This window comes from Podarcis bocagei (genome assembly GCF_964188305.1).
Source record: "Podarcis bocagei genome assembly, chromosome: 9".
Lineage (NCBI taxonomy): Eukaryota > Metazoa > Chordata > Lepidosauria > Squamata > Lacertidae > Podarcis > Podarcis bocagei.
This window is the reverse complement of record NC_138134.1, coordinates 73547590-73567883: the sequence shown is the minus strand read 5'-3', so window position 1 is coordinate 73567883 and position 20294 is coordinate 73547590. Positions and strand designations below refer to the sequence as shown.

Here is a 20294-nt window from a genome sequence, read left to right as displayed (position 1 = left end):
TGCTTTCATGTATAGTTCATTATATGGGCAAGCTTTGTCTAAGGAATCAGTCCCTTTCTCGCAAATGACTCAGGCCATTCATTCAGTAGGTTTAGTTAACATTCTGGGTAACTCCTTTAAAGCAAGACAGTAATAATTGAATATAAACAATTGTTAGGATACAGAGGAATGGAAAGAATTCACAGCCCTATTACTGTGGTAGAACTTTGAAACAGAGATAGGGGTGGGTGGTGTGTTGTAATTATTATTTTCCTGGATTCATTTCCAGCCAGGTCTTTCTCTGGAGGCGGAATAACCATTTTGGTTGTTGTTGTTTTTTGCACTACAGTTCCCATCAGACCCAGCCTGTGTTGGCAGCGCTCAGGACTGTTTGGAGTTCTAGTCCACAACTTCTGGAGGACATCCAAATGGATACCCCCAATCTAGGGAGTCTTGCCCCACCTGGATGTTTAAGTTGCCCCAATTGCTGCTGTGGCATTGCTGGGACTCCCAAATGCTGCCGCCTCTCCCACCCTCAGTTTTTGCAACTTAGAGCAGAAAGGGGAAGATGGCTGTAGAAACTCTATGGCTGGAGCAGAGAGGTCATGGATACAGTTGCATTCCAGTAATCAATCTTGCCACCCACCCAGCTTTTTAAACTGTGGAACCCACTCCCCCAGGAGGCAGTGATGGTCACTAACTTGTGCGCCTTTCAAAAGAGGACTGGACAAATCATGGAGGAAAAGGCTATCAGTGTATCAGGATTACAGATATCCCTCTTACACCAAGAACACAGCAAGCTGGCGGTTTAATTGTGCTTAGATTTATTAGTATTCACACAGTAGTTTCGGTCCGAGCTCACAGCTCAATCATCTGCTGAGGACGACGTTGAGCTCACTAAAGGGCTGATCCTCCGCCAACAGGATATCCTCTATCAGCCGCCCCTTCTCCTGTTGGACTAATGCCAAGCATGGAGGCTTCTCCTTCAGCGAGTCTGTGGGTAATAGGGGGCAGTTTGCCCACCCCCCTCTGGAGCCGTCTCTAAAGGCTGCAGTTCCTCTGAACCTGCCTCTGTCTGACCTACACTATCTTGGGAATTTACAGCTGGCACTTCAGGACGAGGGGCTTGCATCACTCTCAATATGAAAAGGAAGCCTCTGTTTTTCCTCAGCCTGCCACCCCTCCTCATAGAATCATAGAATCATAGAGTTGGAAGAGACCACAAGGGCCATCGAGTCCAACCCCCTGCCAAGCAGGAAACACCATCAGAGCACTCCTGACATATGGTTGTCAAGCCTCTGCTTAAAGACCTCCAAAGAAGGAGACTCCACCACACTCCTTGGCAGCAAATTCCACTGTCGAACAGCTCTTACTGTCAGGAAGTTCTTCCTAATGTTTAGGTGGAATCTTCTTTCTTGTAGTTTGGATCCATTGCTCCGTGTCCGCTTCTCTGGAGCAGCAGAAAACAACCTTTCTCCCTCCTCTATGTGACATCCTTTTATATATTTGAACATGGCTATCATATCACCCCTTAACCTCCTCTTCTCCAGGCTAAACATGCCCAGCTCCCTTAGCCGTTCCTCATAAACCTCTTCGGAGTCCTCGCTGTCGCTCTGGGAAGCAACGTTCCTGACACAATGGCTACTAGCCACAATGACTATGTGCCACCTCTGTTTCAGAGGCATTGTGCCTCTGAATGTCAGTTTCTGGGAATTGCAGGTGGACACAGTGCTCTTGTGAGCACGTCTTGCTTGCCAGTTTCCCATGGACACCAGGTTGGCCACAGTGAGAAGGTGTTGCTGAACTAGATGTTCCATTGGACTGATCCAGCCTGCTGTCTTGTGTTTTTGGGTTGCTCAATCCCTTCCCCCCAGTTTCGGGTGTGTGTGTGTGTTTTTTTTAAATGGTCATTGATCTGAGATATATGGAAAGGGTACAGGGCCATCAGTGAGCCTCGTTCTATCACTTTCTGACAGCTTCCTAATCTACACTAGCTTTTTGTGACAGCTGAATTAAAACCACAAATTGTTATTCTTGGATCTCAGTGTTGCGACTCCAGTCATTAAAGCGCCTTTCATTATCACAGAGAAATTGTCATCTTCAGAAATATTATGATCAGGAAAAGACTTCATCAAACAGTATATTACCTGCAGATCTGTCATTGATACAGCATGCAGCTACCCGAGTTGCCATGGATGGTATGTTGGGGGAAAATGGAACAAAACTATAGATATTTATACCAGCTTCAAGAACTACAAATGCCTATTACCAAACAAACAGTCTGTTGTCAGACTTGTCAATGTGAGGTGATCTAAGGGTCCATTTTTTCTACATATTTAAGGAACACTGCCTATTTCATAATTTAACGCCTGCAAATTAATGCCAAAGACACTGCATTTAAGTAAAAATGATTTAATTTCATGTTTATGTGTGTTTTTCTATTGCTCATTCACTTAGGCATTTTTCTGACTGACTGCATCCACCCACTGACTGCTGAAATTGCAAGGCATTACATACAGTTGCAATCGAAATTATTCAAACCCCCCCATTGCAAGTCAGGTTGATTATCTAAATTTATAGACTTTCAGCTGTTTGCAATGAACAAATCAAACAAAAACAATTGAAATAGCTCAACACAACAATGCTTCAAGTGGTCTCCCCAAATTCAGCTGAAATTGCAGCTTATACAGGCTTTTGCAGTCCTATTATTCAACCCCCTGAATAGAATCCCTCACAACAGCACAAATATGACAGGTGTTGTCTCAAGCCCACCATATGCAACTAATCAAGGGCTCCTTTAGTTGCACCAGGTGTGCTTGAGCTGGAATACATGAAATACCTGAACTGGCTAGGGGTTTGCTGAATGTCAAATTGGGCTGCATGTTAGAAATACAGTGGATGCTCGAGTTGCGAACGTGATCCATGCGGGATGCATGTTTGCAACCCGCAGTGTTCGCAACCCGTGTCTGCACATGCACAGGTTGCGATTTAGCACTTCTGGGCATGTGTGACCGCCAAAACCCGGAAGTAACCTGTTCCAGTACCTTTTTAAAAAATAATTTATGGTTTCCAACTATATACATTTCAATAGTTTTATAATCATTCTAACATTTCAAAACTCAACTTCCTTCCTCCTCTTTCTGCAGTTCTTTAGCTTTTTGTTTTTGTTTTTACATTTCCTGCATATTATAACTTATTCTTTTATCCACCTACTTTAGATATATGCTCCTATGAAACTGCAGGTTATTACAATAATCCTGCCAGTGTCCTTATCTGTTTACAGTTTGTTTGTAAATATTCAATACATCATTTCCATTGTTTTATAAAAAGTTTGTTATCTTGATTTCTTATTTCTGGTAAGTTTCGCCATTTCTGCATGTTCCATAACTTTTATCTCTACAGTGGTACCTTGGGTTACATACGCTTCAGGTTACAGACTCCGCAAAGCCAGAAATAGTACCTCGAGTTAAAACTTTGCTTCAGGATGAGAACAGAAATCGTGCTCCGGCAGCGCAGTGGCAGCAGGAGGCCCCATTAGCTAAAGTGGTGCTTCAGGTTAAGAACAGTTTCAGGTTAAGAACGGACATCCGGAACGAATTAAGTATTTAACCCGAGGTACCACTGTTTTCTTCTTTCATTGGAACTACTTCTTTCCACTTTTGGACAAATAGCATTCTTGCCGCTGTAGTTGAATGCATGAATAAATTTCTATAGGTAGTTTTACCCCTATGATTCGCAAAAGGAAAGCTTCTGGGTTTTTACAAATGTTATTTTAAACATCTTTTTCAATTCATTATATATCATTTCCGAGTAAGCTTTATCATTTCCGAGTAAGCTTACTACAAGACCACCACATAATACATTCTTTCTCTTTGCATTTCCAACAATTGGCAATACATTTTTGCCAATTTACTCTGTGTTAGATACCATCTAGATAACATTTTCATATAGTTTTCTCTTAAACCTTAGCACGCTGTAAATTTTATATCCATATTCCACAATCGTTCTCATGCTTCCATATCTGTCTTATAACCAATCTATTGCCCAATGTATCATTGAAGATTTTACTTGCTCATCCTTTCTCTCCCATTCCAGTAATATTTTATACATTTTAGACAGCACTTTAACATTACATTCCAACAGATCTCTCTCCAATTGTGATATTTGTTCCCCAAACCCTCGTATCCTATCTTTCTTAAATACTTCATTCAAATGATGATATTGTATCCATGTTGTTAGCTTTCCTGATAAATCCTTAAATTATTTTAATTTATACTCTCCTCCCTCTTGTTTTAATAAATTTCTATAAGTTGTCCAACTTTTGATCATTTTTTTTTTCTTTACCACTATGGCTTCCAGTGGTGAGAGCCAAAGTGGTGTTTTGTCTCCAATGAATTTTTGTATTTATTCCATACATTATGTAGGTTTTTTTTTTCCTAATTATGGGATTTGTAAATCCTTTATGTACTTTCACTTTTTCATACCACAAATAGGTGTGCCAGCCAAAAATATTATCATGACCTTCTAAATCTAAGATATGTGGATTATTCAATGTCATCCATCCTTCAACCAACAAAGACAAGATGCTTCATAATATATCTCATATCCGGCAGGGAGAAACCTCTTCTCTCTTTTTTTACAATATTTGATATTTTATTCTCAGTTTATTCCTTGCCACCAGATATATTTAGCAATATCTTTTTGCCATACATTGAAACAATCTATCTTGCTGATCAAAACAAAATAACATTCTTGGTCATACATTCATTTTTATAGTCGACATTCTACCTAACAGTGAAAGTTTTATTCTGTTCCAAATTTGCAAATTTCTTTTAACGGCTTTCCAAGTTTTTAAATAATTATCTTTATACAGATTTATATTATTTGCTGTTAGCCATACATCTAGATCAGTGGTAGTGAACCTATGGCACGTGTGCCAGAGGCAACACTCGGAGCCGTCTCTGTGGGCACACGTGCTGTCTCCCAAGCACTGAGTGAAATGGCGATCCCAGCCCCTTCACTATCTTGAAATGGAGCTGGAGGAGGCTGCTAGAGGAGCGCTTGCGACCATGCACACTGCAAGTGTGTGTGTGTGTGTGTGTAGGGGGGCATCGGCTGGAAGAGAAGCGGCCGTAGCCGAGCAGAAGCCCAACCTTCCCGCCCTCTTGGCAGCCTGACAAGGACGGGTAGTTGAGATTTTGCACCACGCGTAATGTGAGGGGGTGTGAGAGGTTGACTTGGTATGTGTGCATGTGAGAGGGAGGAAGGGAGTGTGCGAGCCCATGTGTTCGAAGTGGAGGTATGGAGGAGGGTGCCAGAGTTCATAAGTCCCTTTCTTAAAATGATTGTATTGTTGCCGCTGCTGTGTGCCTGCCTGACAGCTCCTCTCTATGCGCGTGTGTGGTGGAGCGTAAGTGAGGTCCAGGCCAGTGGGGCATTGGCACCCAAAAAAAGCTTAACAACTCAGGGCAATCCTCCCCGCATTATCGTAATTAGTAGTCCCCGCAAACAGGGAGTGTGTTATGCCCGGAAAAATATGATAAATTGCGGTGTTGGCACTTTGCGATAAGTAAGTGGGTTTTGCATTGCACTTTGGGCACTCTGTCTCTAAAGGTTCGCCACCACTGACCTAGATACTTGACCTTCCTTTGAATCTTTGTCCTGACTCCTGACACATCATGTAATTTATTTTTGCTCTGATTGTTCTTTTTTTTTTTTAACCAAGAGTTTGGTTTTGTCTTTATTACACCCCCCCCCTTATCTCTTATAATACTTTCAGAATTGACTCTACAGTGGTACCTTGGTTTGCGAACAGACTGGTTTGCATACATTTTGGATTGCAAACACATCAAACCCAGAAGTGCGTGTCCTGGTTTGCAAACTTTTTTGGGATTATAACCCATTTTTTTGGATTACAAACAATTTTTTTGGAGGCCCCATTGGCGAAAGTGCACCTTGGGTTACAACCTGCTTTGGTTTATGAACGAACCACCGGAATGGATTATGGTTGTAAACCAAGGTACCACTGTATTGGTTCTTCTAGAGATATCACCATGTTGTCTGTGAATGCTTTTAGTTGATATTGTCTCTGTCTGATTCTTATACCTTAATTTCTTGGTTACATCTTATTATTTGTGCCAACACTTCTAAAACTAATATAAACAACAATCGGCAGTCTTGCCTTGTTCCTTTAGTTATTTTGCAATTCTCAATCAGGACATTATTTACTCTCAATTTGACTAACTGTTCAGTATATATTGCCCTGACTACTTTTATAAGTGTCTCCACTTTTACAAAAGTGTGTATAATCATGTGTTGACCATCCCACTACAGACACATTTTCTGTTACTTTGTCGTTGGCAGCTAGGAACCTCAGAACAATTAATCATAATCTGAATTACGTTGTCAAGCTTTGATTTATGACTTCAATGATTTTGATTAATTACAAATGTAAATGAACTGGAACACTTTACATTAGTCATTCACTAACTGATTGTCAGTAGCTATGGGAAGTTTAAGGCTGCCATGTTTATAACTTTTGAGTTACCAAAAGTAAGACCTTCATTTATTTATTTATGTTTGTATCAAAACTTATTTTTCCTGTTAAAAATGTAAGTATTGAAACAAGGCTTTTTTCTCACATGGGTCAAACTTGAATTCAGGAGTTTCATTTATAGCTCATTTTATCAGAATCAATTCAAATTGTCAAACAGGGAAATACTTTTTATTGAAGTGTGTGTGCAAGAGAGAAAGGAGGAGAAAGGGAGAGAGAGAACGAACGTGGTCAGCTCTAGTCAGAACTTCAGCTTAGCATGTCATGGAACAGAACTGCAAATAAAAAAACAATTTCCCCTCTACCCCTTTCATACTATATGATTTTGAATGACTGAATAGGGCTCATTGGGTGCAAAAAAAATTCCATGTGCATTTTTATTCTTTTAATTGACTAGGAGTTCTGGACGTGCACGAATTTACGTTGCTTTCCAAATTCTGTGTAGGCAGTGCCAAGGCTCGTCCTTTGTTATCAGGGGAAGCCATTATGCAGTCTTATTAGTCTATCTCTCCGTAGCACAAAAGTTAAATATTTATATTAATGTAGGGGATTTTGCCAGCCTGTTCTGTTTCATGGCTTTCTTGGTCTTCCTACTTCCTACTTGGTTTCCTTCTTTTTCTGAAGTGCTTTTCGCTTAATGTTTATGCTCTGGCTGCAGAGAAGAAGGCAACTTTCTGCTTCCGCAGACAGATTTCTCTTATGCCAGTTCTTTTGCAGCCTGTTTTATTGAGCAGCTGGCAGTGTGGGTAAAGTGCCGCAAGACAGGAGCACAAAATGACACTATTTTTTGCAGCTGCCATCTTGAACCATAAAGAGACTACCATGAGTTAGAAAACAACCCAAGGGTGACCTAAAGCCCCTTATCATTGGGATGAAGGATTCTTCAAAGGGGGAAGGGATGTGCCACCTGGGATTCTGTCTTGCTGCCTGCACTGGAAATCAAATTGCAGGTGGCTGCAGAAAGCATTAGTGTGGCGATAAAATGTCCTTAACGTAGTAATACCAGAAAATCAAGGAAATTGTATCCACCAAAATAAATATAGCTTTGAATTGGTGTAAAATGGATCACTTTGTGGCTTTACACTCCAAAAATGGAAGAACAAGTGTGATTAGGAGCTCACCGCTCAGGGTATAATCTGTTTGTAAGAACCATTCAATTCAGTAATCTGCTTTTGTGAGCATTTTTTTTCCCTGGCTCAAAATCGTTCAGGTTAATCCAATCTCTGCTTTGCTAGATGGTTTGAATGGAAATTTTCAATTCTTCTCCTTCTCCAGAATCTTAGTAATTGCTCTCTGCAGTTGCCTTACCTTTGTCTGCATGGGAGGTGCAAAGGTCATGGGGTTGGTACATTAGAGGAAATAAGGGTAGAAAGATCACATGGGACAGTGACTGTTTCATGTCACTTTATAGGTAAGGAAAACAGTCTAAGGATATGAAGAGGGGTGGCATGAAATACTGGAGATATGAGAGGTGAATTATTTTTACAGTGGGGTTTTGAGATGCAAGAACATAAAAGGATAGAATTATAGAGTTGGAAGAGACCCCACAGGTCATCTTGTTCAACCCTCTGCAATGCAGGGAAGTCAACTAAAACATCCATGACAGATGGCCATCCAACTTCTGCTTAAAAACCTCCAATGAAGGTTGCAGTAATTAGGAGATTACCATAGCATGAACCAACCCTTCCTTCCTTCCTTCCTTCCTTCCTTCCTTCCTTCCTTCCTTCCTTCCTTCCTTCCTTCCTTCCTTTCTCTTGACACTGAACTGGGAGATCTGAGAGGAAAGGGTGGACATTTGCAATTTTGTGTAGACAAAAGTGATTTGGTGACAGATTGAATAAAGGGCAAAACATGAAAAGGACCTGAAGAACAAAGGCAAAGTTTCATATCTGATCAGTAGTGTGGGTGGGGATGTTAATGTAATGTGATCTGTTACTGTCACATAATAGTGGCATCATTTGCATGCAATATTGTCAGGAATCCTATGTCATAAACCTATTTTTGGTGCACAACTGCAGCCAGGCAGCATCTCTACTGCTTTGTTCCCTGCTTCAAAGAAGCGGCAACAAGTCAGGATTTAGTATTTAACCATGGTTTCCTCTTATGTGCAAACCCCAAAACGATGCCAAATGTGTTCCAAAAAAGCCACAATATGAAGGCAACTTTAAACTATGTCATTATATTGTGACTTATTTTGAAGCAATTAACCATGGTTTCCTGATTGGCATGTAACGGGAAACCCTGCCTTTTTTTGGTGTTTCAGCAAAGAGGAACAAAGCAGCCACAAAGGGTCGGTATATATGTTTGACCTGCATATGCATATCGTGACTTAACAAATGCAGATGCAGCCAATGTTTGCTACATTTCAAAAAGGACGATTAAGGGGGGAAATACACTTCTAATCACTTGTTTTCCTTTGAAGGTTACATTTTTATGCTTTAAGCATTTGCAATGCTTTCCTTCACCAGATATATGTTGAACTTTAATTTTGAAATTTGAAACAATTATATGCATTCTTTCAGGACCAGCTGTTTTGGCATGAGTTCCTCAAATAATAGCTGGTGTTTTTTTTATTTTCAGAACAAGATCATTTTAGACCCCATGACGTTCAGTGAAGCCCGATTTCGACCATCTCTTGAAGAGAGGTTGGAGAGCATTATCAGCGGTGCAGCGCTCATGGCAGACTCCTCCTGTACTCGTGATGACCGCCGGGAGAGAATTGTAGCTGAGTGCAATGCTGTACGACAAGCCCTCCAGGACTTGCTTAGTGAATACATGAATAATGTAAGTGACATTCTGCTTTTTGATTTCTTCTTCCTCTCTGATTGTTAAATGGTTCCATAGACATGGTTAAAGGTGTATATGCTGTGCTAGATCCTAAGAGTCCTGACCACTCACAACCTAGGCAATCAGTTTAAGTAACGGAAAGAATTCCGCATTTTGAAGTTTTGCGAGACCATCCTTCGAGGAATGATGTAAAGGCACACAAGGTTCATCTGTGGTGGTTCGACCCGAAATAATGCTCGGATTACTGCAATATTAGAGGTTACCTCCAACACACTTCCGCTGCGCTACTCTGCATGTGTGGTGGCACTTCGGTATAACCACTTCTTATTGTTTGTAGTAGAGTTTTCCCCAGAGGCAGAGGACAAGAACAGGAGTCATACTCAAATTCACAGTGAAGAGCTTCTTTATGGCTTGAATGGTTGCACAAGCATTTCTGTTACTATTATATACAAACTATTTAAATTCCTTCTTTATCTCTCCAGCACGGTATAATCTCAGTCCAGTAATTAACAATCCTGACACAGCAAAACTCATAGTATCAGCAGCACACATTGTCTTACTTCCAGCCTTGTTGTCAGTGTATATGCTAATAGTTTGTGTGTGTGTGTGTGTGTGTGTGTGTGCGCGCGCGTGCGCTTTGCTCATGTGGAAATTGCAGCCTGCAAGTTCCTCCCTTTATTTGCACCTCCAGCCGACACCAATCAAGCCTAGGGTCCCACTCCTACACACTAAAGAAAATTCTGGAACCCTCTTTAAAGCTTCCAGGAACTTTTATCTGTTTCTTAAATAATGTTTTCCTAACATGCAAATCGGTGGGACGCGGGTGGCGCTGTGGGTTAAACCACAGAGCCTAGGACTTGCCGATCTGAAGGTTGGTGGTTCTAATCCCCGCAATGGGGTGAGCTCCCGTTGCTCGGTCCCTGCTCCTGCCAACCTAGCAGTTCGAAAGCACATCAAAGTGCAAGTAGATAAAGAGGTACCGCTCCGGCGGGAAGGTAAACGGCATTTCCGTGCGCTGCTCTGGTTCGCTAGAAGCAGCTTAGTCATGCTGGCCACAAGCTGTACGCCGGCTCCCTCGGCCAAAAACGCGAGATGAGCGCCACAACCCCAGAGTCGGTCACGACTGGACCTAAGGTCAGGGGCCCCTTTACCTTTACCTTTTAACATGCAAATCATGTATAAAGCTCTGAGAACCTCAGCATAAGAGTCAGTTAAGAAGGATTTTCTTTTCTTTTCCTTTTTAAAAATAGCCTATGTTTTGGCCTGTTATTAAATATCTTCTTCTGTGGCTGAAAATGCATTAGGTAATTATTCAGCAAACAAATTGAACTGATTATATACAAATTGCATATGTGCCTATGGAAAAAAGCCTGCACCGATCTCTGTTAATTGTTTTACTTATCCACATTAACAGATGACTGAAATTACCATCTCAAAGCACCTGCTTATGTATGATGTATTATCTTTTAAACAGCCCCTAAGGAACACCTTTAGTCACAGCAGGCCAAAACATGTCCAGCTGTTTCTAAAGAATAAAACCCACATTTCATAAGCATCTTAAGTTATCCCCTTTGTTTTGGATGCTCACCGTCTTTTTGCATTTTAAAAAATAAGTTTAAGAAACAAATTTACCATAGCAATACATTTGTTTTCTAACATTTTATCATCTCGCGAAAGGGGACTGGGTATATTCTCATGACAACACACAATTCTGACAAAATATCTGCAAATGTTTTTGATCTTGCACTTATATTTCTAAAAAGCTCAAATTCTGCTACAAAATGGGTAGATTCTGCTAGATATGTTCTCAGCAGGAAAATGTGCAAATCAGGTGGAGCCTTAAACAGTTACCTTATGTTTCTTACACACACACACACACACACACACACACACACACACACACACACACCAGTTCCATTTATTAGTTAGAAGCATAATTTCCTCCATTATTAACTGTTATGACAAATGTGGGAATGTGTGTGGGAGGAAGTGAAACCGTAAAGGAAGGATAGCTGTTTGCTAACAGTCTAATTGGAGCTATTAAATGAGTGTGACTTGTGTGAGTTCCCTGGAGGTGCTGAGTAATCTCTATCATTATGGCAAGTGCACTCAGTGAAATATTTGAAATCTATTAAATACAGTGATTTGAATTTCCAGGCATATGAACCACAATCTTTCCTAGCAAAATATACAATACTTTATATTATTCAGGGAATGTTGCACTTTGCAATATTGGGGGTAGTCTTTCCGTTAAATGGCACATCACAGCAAGATATTTCTAGATTTGAACCATTAATGGCTGTTTGGCAAATGGTTTGCTCTACTATTTCTGTTTCTGAAATGTACAACATAAAAAACCACCACCAGTCACTTAGCATTTGGTATGTTGCAGAATAACTTCTTTGTTTGTTGTCAAGAGTTGTATATTTCTGAATAACAGAGCATTTTATACTTTAAGTAAACCATGGATAATACTATAGAATATCTTTTCAGAAGGCTGCATAGGCATCAATGTTCCAAAGCCATTTTTTCTTGACAATTTCATGTACCGGTAATTTGCCATTGCATGTCCTAAACTGGGGTGTCGGTGTGGGTGAGAACCTATGCTTTTCAGTTGTGGACTGTGCTTATCAAAATGAATTGTTTAATCTAGCAGTAATAAAGTGCACTGCAAATTGAGCATTATCTATTCTTCACCCTACCTCCTTTGAGATGTAAAGGTTCGAGAAATATTGAGTTATTTATTGTATCCCTCTTAAGAAAATCCATAAATGTGCAGCATAAAAACAAAATCCCCATTGCTTTATTTTATGTGTAGCAAAGGCAACTTTGTTTTAATGCATCAGATCACTTTTACTACTCAGTCAAATGGCACTGACTTCAAAGAATCTCTCCTTCCCAGATAGAAATGGCTTGCTGTATTTTATCAGGTGACAGTTAAGATGTTTGAGTACAATTGACAATAAAAGGTGGATGCAGGTTTATCTCGAGGTGAGAGCTATAAAGTGAGAGAGTTAAAGAACAGGTGATTATGATGATGTGAAATATATTGCTTTGGCATTGCTGAATATAAAGTCTTGTCTTATGGAATTACTGCTTTTTGGTGGAAGCTCTAAAAGGTCTTTCCCTTAGATGGTTCATGGCTGATGGATGGTTGTCTTCCCTTACTAGCAGTGCCTGTTTTTTTTAAATGTGAAAACTTCTTTGTGATAGCAGAAGACATTTGCCCCTTCTTATGAAACTTTGCTTTTATTTTCTGAAGCTGCGCTTGGAGAAATTCTTAAAGTTGATTTTCCCCCCTGTATACATCTACATGTGTATTTTCTATAGCCATATTAAAACTGTGCCTTAAAGATGTAAAGTGATTTGGAGGGGGGCTGTGGGTTTTGCCCCACAGTTGTGATATTATCCACACTGAGTTGAACTAGCAATGATGAGCCACAGAGGAACTGGCCCTGTAGATCTGTCATGAGAAGTTGTAGTTCACACAGCTGGACCTTTTATTTGTGAAGACCGGTAAACCATGTCCAATAGTTAGAAATGTTCTTTAATATGTTGTTTCATGAAGCACAGATATTTAACAAGGCTGGTGTGCTTGACTGTCAATATAATCATGTCAATCTTTTTAATCAATATTTTGGATTGCTTTTTAAAAACCGCTTAGAGGTCTTTGGTTCAGGTAAGCAGGCATATAAATTTGATTAAATAAACAAATAAATGTGGTGAAGAACCTTTTGGTTCAGTTTTGTTACGAAGAATGTAGAACAGACAACCATAGTGCTTAATTTAATATTTCTGCTCACCAGTGAAAACAGAATACAGTGGTACCTCGCAAGACGAATGCCTCGCAAGACAAAAAACTCGCTAGACGAAAGGTTTTTCCGTTTTCGATTTGCCTCGCAAGACGAAATTTCCCTGTGGGCTTGCTTCGCAAGACGAAAACGTCTCGCGGCTTTGTTTCCTTTGTCTAAAAACAAAGACATGTTTTGTTTATAAAGTTAATTTATTTTCCCTTCAATTTTTGAACTGCTCTTTACAGTATGTGTGACTTTAAAGAGCAGTTAATAAACTGTTGTTGTACCAAATTTGGCTTTGTTTGGACTTTTTTTGACCATAGGAACACATTAATTGATCTTCAATGCATTCCTATGGGATTTCGTGATTCGCAAGACGAAAAATTCGCTAGACGACAAAACTTGCGGAACGAATTAATTTCGTCTTGCGGGGCACCACTGTATTCTGTGGGATGAACAAAAAATGTGACCCAATCGGCACATGTGCTTGTGCTATATTTGTAGACTGAACAATTTATACAAACAGTGGGGCCAATCCTCCGTCACTTTGCCATCACAGACACATTGTGATTCATTGAATCACATAGGTTTCTAAAATGTGCCCAACACTGAAGGAGAATGAAAATATATATCAGGCATAGGCAAACTCAGCCCTCCAGAAGTTTTGGGACTACAACTCCGATCATCCCTAGCTAACAGGACCAGTGGTCAGGGATGATGGGAGTTGTAGTTCCAAAACATCTGGAGGGCTGAGTTTGCCTATGCCTGATGTATATCTTTCAGATTATATTCCAAGAATTGAAAGATAGTATTTGTACCTGTCTTTTTAAACGAAGGAGCCATTTTTAGGATTGCTAGCAGTGTCAAATCCTGCTATGCAGAAACACCAGTTATCTCCAACTCAGTGTCTAAATTAGCAACTGATATCCTGTCATTCACAATACCTCCTGCTGGAAACTTTCTGAGATGATTCATGAGCGTTTTTCTCAGTTATACTGTCAGCTGACCAAACCTGCCAATCTGCCCAGTGAATTGTCAGAGAGAAAGAAGTTCTTAGCAGAACTCTCATAGCAGTGGAATGGAGAGTCAGACCCCTAAGCGATGTTGAAATGGGGCTAAACAGATTTGGGATTATTTAAAGTCAATTGGTTCAATCCAATCACATAGCACATCAATGGTTATTTATTTTCTTGGTTTAAACGAGTGGTTGGCTCAATCATTAGCCTCAAGGAATCCTTGGGATAGGGTGACATCATTCTCAATGTGTTTTAAAAAGTGAACAAGATAGCTGGCAGCTGTTGTAAGCAGTTAGCATAATTACAAGCTGTACTTAGTGCAGTGAAAGGCTGTGGAGAATGATAACCAAACCAGAAAGACTGAAATTGAAAACCCAAAGAGTTACAGTGGGGAAAAAACAGCAGAAATGTCCCATTTGAATTTTCTATGATAGGAAGCATCAGGGCAGGAGAGAAAGTTGGATTCAGACAAGGAAGAGTCCATTTCAACAAGATGGTCTATCCATCTGATTCTGTTTGAAAGATCTTATATTTCTAAGGTAAAGAAATCATAAAGCATTCGGTGGTTTTGCTCCATGAAGTACAATAAATAGTTTTCATGGACCCCAAAATAAGACTATGTCAAGTAGGCTTGACGGTAAATGAAAGATGAAATATTTTATTGAACACTTAGAGGCAGCTGTTCTAGAAAGCAGAACGAAACTATAATGAAAAAGGTCGCAGGGAAATGAAAATCTATGAACTCACAAGATACTACCCAAGCCCATATTTAACATCTCTGGCTGAGCCTCATGCTTGAAAGGAAAGGAGAATAATTTTTGTACTCCTTCAAATGGTGACTTGGAACTGTACAAGGTTAATCTGGGAGATAGTGAGCAGTAAATTACATTCATGAGACAGCAAAATATCCATAGCCGTCTCCAACTCACTCATCAGTGATTGGTGCTAGCTGAGTCACCAGGATTGCCTAATTTAGTTATGGTAGCCTAGAAAGGGCTATATATCAACTGATCACAGTTTTGTATTTCTGGCTTTTCAGGGAATATTGAGAAAATGCAGGCTATTAAATGTACATGCTAGCAATCTGAACATTATTAACTCAGCTAGTTTTGATAAGTCCAAGAAGTTTTGTCCCTGAGTTTGGATCAGAGATGTGAATTGCAAGCATCATTTACACAGTAGACTTTATTGCTTGGAAGAAAAGGATTTGGTGATAAAATCTCATCTTCATCTCAAATGTCAAAGCATCTGAATCCTTAGAAGAAGTGTGTCAAACTAAATTTTGTTTGAAGAGGTAATGAAATGGATTGTTTCAAAGCCATTGATCACACTTTCTAGTTTGTCCTCCCTGTATATTGAGGGCATTCATATCCTTGCTGCAGAAAGAATTAACCTTGCCTCCTGATTGCTTGTGATCAAACTCATTTACGGTATATTTATTTAGCAAAAAATGCTTAATTGTAAATAAAACCTGTAAGTGATTAGCAAAGATTATAAAAAGTATAAAATACACAATAAATTACATCAATAAGAATCAGAGTTAGAAACAAGTTTTGTAAAAAAATCAAAATATTAGAAACTTCAAATACATATTAAAAGACAACTTTGCATGTCAGTATAGGCTTGCCTGAACAGAAATTTGTTAGCACTAAAAGAATGCATTAAAAAAAAACACCCTGCTTAATGTGAATGAGTAGGATGTTCTGGAGTATAGGAGTCTCCATATTAAAAAATTGATTCCTTGTGGGTGCAGAACAAATGTTATAAAAAGTGAAAGTTGTAAAAGTGCCAGTTTCACAGATTGAAGTGGTCAAGTGGGCATATATAGGGCAAACCATCTGTTTTGTAAACTAGTCCCAAGCCTTTATATACTATGTATACTAATAGTAACACCTTGAGCTTGGCCCAGTAACAAATCAGGGGCCAATACACATCAGGGTTGTTACAGGCAGACGGGGTCTCAGTCCTATCAGCAATTAGCACTAACTGCAGTTTCTGGACCAGGCACAATGAGATCCTGCAGTTTCTGGACCAGGCACAAGGAGATCCATACATAGAGTGCATGGCAGTCATTCAGTCTTGAAGTTATGACTGCACTACTGTGGTCAAGCTGCCCCTGTCCAGAAATGGAAACAGCTGCCATTGTTCAGCCCAGACACTCAGGTCCAGCTCCGAGGGCCTTCTGGCGGTTCCCTCCCTGCAAGAAGTGAGGTTACAGGGAACCAGGCAGAGGACCTTCTCAGTAGTGGCACCCACACTGTGGAACGGCCTATGTGAAAGAAATAAACAACTATCTGACTTTTAGAAGACATCTGAAGGCAGCCCTGTTCAGGGAAGTTTTTAATGTTTGATGTTTTATAGTGTTTTTAATATTCTGTTGGGAGCCTCCTAGAGTGGCTGGGGAAACTCAGCTAGATGGGCAGGGTATGTATGTATGTATGTATGTATGTATATATAAATAAATAAATAAGTCATACCAGCTGGAGCTTGTAGAAGGCACTTCTAGCCACTGAAGCTACCTAGGCAGTCAGTGATAAAACTGGATCCAGAAACAGCTCCAAACTAGATACAGTGGTACCTCGCAAGACGAATGCCTCGCAAGACGAAAAACTCGCAAGACGAAAGAGTTTTTCGTTTTTTTAGTTGCTTCGCAAGACGAATTTCCCTATGGGCTTGCTTCGCAAGACGAAAACGTCTTACAAGTTTGTTTCCGTTTTCTTAAAACCGTTAATAGCCGGGAAACCGTGCTTCGGAAGACGAAAAATTCGCAAGACGAAAAACCTCACAGAAGGAATTAATTTCGTCTTGCGAGGCACCACTGTACCTGCTCCTTTAGGGGAGAAGTAAAACCACATGCAGGACAGGCAACTGGGCAGCTTCTTGGACACAGGAACTGCAGTGCCTCCATCTTGCCAGAATTCAAATTCAGCATATTCTCCCTTATTCATCCCAGCACTGTGCCCAGGCCCCCCACAGCCTCTTGTGACTTAGATGTTATGGAGAAATAGAGCTGAGTGTCATCTTTTGTAAACTGCTTTGAGGTTTCTCAATCAAGCAGTATGTAATTTTATGAGATAAATAAAACAAATCTGTTTACGAAAAGCACCTTACCTCAAACCTCCTAATGACTATTTGTCTGTTACTGAGGATGAGAAACTGCTATTGTTAGGGTTGCCATTGGTCCGGAATTTCCCAGACATACTGAGGATTTGGTCCTTGGGAACTGTGTCTGGGCAGAAATCTCTGAGATTTCAGGCAAAATCGGAATGGATGGCAACCCATATCGGAAGTGGCGATTTTGGCAATTTCTCGGGGGGAAATAGCTCTAAAACCTCATTTTTTTGCATTTTTTTCAAATAAAAGCTCACTTTCTGAAATATGGCAACCCTAGCTATTGTGGATAGTGTACACACACACACACACACAAACACACACACACACACACACACACACTCTACAAAAGTAGTTTTTCAAACACAAACTACAAAAGTAGTTCAATACTTGTTTTGCTTCACTTTTCCTTGGTAATCAGATCTTGGCCTTACAAGCCATTGCTCTGACTGCTCAGAAACTCGTACAGGCGGAAGCCTCCAAGCAATTTCTGGATTCCATTATTTAATGGGAATTGCTTGCACTCTGACTATCCTGCTCTTGGCATGTCTTCATTTTTCAGGTCCAGAGTACTAGGTTGCCGTCATCCAATAAGCACAAGTCAAAACAGAGTAGCAGTGTGGAACCCCTAGGATTGCCAATAAGGCATCTAAACAATTTGTTGCAATTTTTTGCTTCAATGGTCTCATTCCCTCTAGCATGCTGTTGAAATGCTCAACTAGATCTTCCATTCACAGAGGATAGACTGATGCTTTCTCTAAGTTAATATTCAAACAGGCAGCATATTTCTTTCAACAGAGAGACATTCTGTGTTTTGGTCGAGGTGGCAGCAGCAGCAGCAGCAACAACAGCCGTGCTTCCTAAAGGTGCCCATCTTGGACTTTAGTTCTCAGCTTTTTGAGAACTCTGTATTTCCAGGACTGGAACTTTTCAAATCTCAGAATAATACACTTAAGCTACACCAAGGTCCCAGCCTTCCTTATTTGACCATAACTTCAGCAGCAGATAATTTACTGACCAATCACAATCTTGTGCGAACATGTGTGGGGAAGGACATTATTGAAGGATAAAAGTTTGATACAACATTGATCTTAGATTTAGGCAATAACTATACTAGATTAAAAATAATAATAATAGCAGTAACAACATAAAACTCTTTGACTACTAGTTCATCCTGCGTTACAATTTGTTCATGCATAATCTTACCCTGCTTCGTTGCCATTGTTTCTTCTGTATGTACATTTCAGCCCAGTAGAAATACTGTGGGAAAGCCAATCAGCTTTTGTCCTTCCAAATCCCTCTCTACAGGCCAGTCAGTGAATCAGATTTATAAGCTGAAAATCAGATTTATAAGCTGAAAACCACTGGCCATCACAAGACTGCGAGCGATTGATACATTTTTAAGTAGATGATCCTCAGCACAGGGGCGGAGGAAGGGGTGGGTAGTGGGTGCAAGCTGCCCCGGGTGTCACCACTAACGAGGGTGACTAAATATTGGGCGGCACTCACTGTGGGGTCTGCAGTTCACCCGAGCCACGTGTCTCTCCCAGGAGAGACGTGGTGACTTTGGTACGTGCAGGGTCCGCACTGCCCAAACAATCTACCCGCTGCCTCCCCCCCCCCCAGCTGTAGGGTGGCTGAATGGGAGAAGGCAAGCCGACTCCGGAGGCCCCACGGTGCGCCACACCCCTATGGGCAGCTCGCCTCACCCTCGCCCCGCCCCTGGGTGCATCACCCCAGGCACCCAAGCGGCTTCCACTGCTGCTGCCTCAGCAGATTGTACCCTGTTTTGTGCATGGTTAAAGGTAAAGGTAAAGGGACCCCTAACCATTAGGTCCAGTCGTGACCGACTCTGGGGTTGCGGCGCTCATCTCACTTTATTGGCCAAGGGAGCCGGTGTACAGCTTCCAGATCATGTGGCCAGCATGACTAAGCCACTTCTGGTGAACCAGAGCAGTGCATGGAAACGCCGTTTACCTTCCTGCCAAAGCAGTACCTATTTATCTACTTGCACTTTAACGTGCTTTCGAACTGCTAGGTTGGCAGGAGCAGGGACCGAGCAGCAGTTTACAGGTCTCTCCCCTCTAACCATATTGTGGGCATATTTTGAAATCTCATAGCAATACATGCTTTTCTCATTGCACCAACGGACAATGCCAAAAAGTAACCTGGAGGACCACAACCAGATTTAACAAAATGGTAAAATGATTACAGCCGCACAGTGTAAGCATGGCATTGTTTTACAGCTCTTTCACTAGTTACTATAAGGATGTTGGGAATTCACCCATACTTAATCATACAAGGATTTCATATTTATTGGCTCAGCTATTAGAAATTCACCCTGGATAACAATTTTTGGGGGAAGGGGCTTGTATCTGGCTTAGGCTGTGATTTCCACAAGTAATCGTTCCCTCTCCAGGGGCAGGCAGTCTACTTTTAGTAATATGTCAGGTATAATTGGCATTTTTTTTTTACCTGTGAATTCAAAGGAAAACCTTGCAAATATAGTAGAGACCACTTGCTTGAACTTCCTATAGTGGCTTAGCCTAAGTTTTCCTTTGAACAAAACCTAAGGGTAAATTTAACTTTATAATAATTTATTAGAAATGGCATTCTTACTGTATTTTTTAAAAAAATAGGTTTTTATGGTCTGTCTTTGTGAGTAGTCTTGAACTTGTATAAAGGTGAAATATAAATATTACACTCTATAGAGTTGTTTTTGTTTTTAAGTGTCAGGCATAAAGTACCAGTGCAAAGGAAATGCAGTTTTTCTGAGCTGCTGAGATAATCTCTGCATCCTGATGAAAAACAGACACTTAACATTGCAAAGTGTGTCTGTGTGTGCTCATGTAGAGACCCCTGAGAGTGCTTGTGCAAACTACATTATTGTCAGAGCTTGGGAAAGTGTGCTTTGAGTGTGCATCATATTGCAATAAAACAGCTGAAGCCAATACATAAAACGGCTTTAGTATGCATCTTTCTTACTGCAAATGCAGAACAGTAAGATAATTTGTGGCTTCCAGTTTCTGATACCTCCACTAGGTGCCACTGCAA

The 20294-nt window shown here is 40.6% G+C and overlaps 1 protein-coding gene across 3 annotated transcripts in view; it reads left to right on the top strand.

Annotated features, from left to right (window-relative positions):
* Positions 1-20294, top strand: part of CTNNA2 (catenin alpha 2) — a 420763-nt gene that overhangs the window by 24249 nt on the left and 376220 nt on the right. For all 3 annotated transcript variants that reach the window (XM_081207007.1, XM_081207009.1, XM_081207008.1), the window contains exon 4: positions 9113-9316. In XM_081207007.1, coding sequence (XP_081063133.1) covers positions 9113-9316 — 204 coding nt within the window. The remainder of the gene's footprint in view (positions 1-9112; positions 9317-20294) is intronic.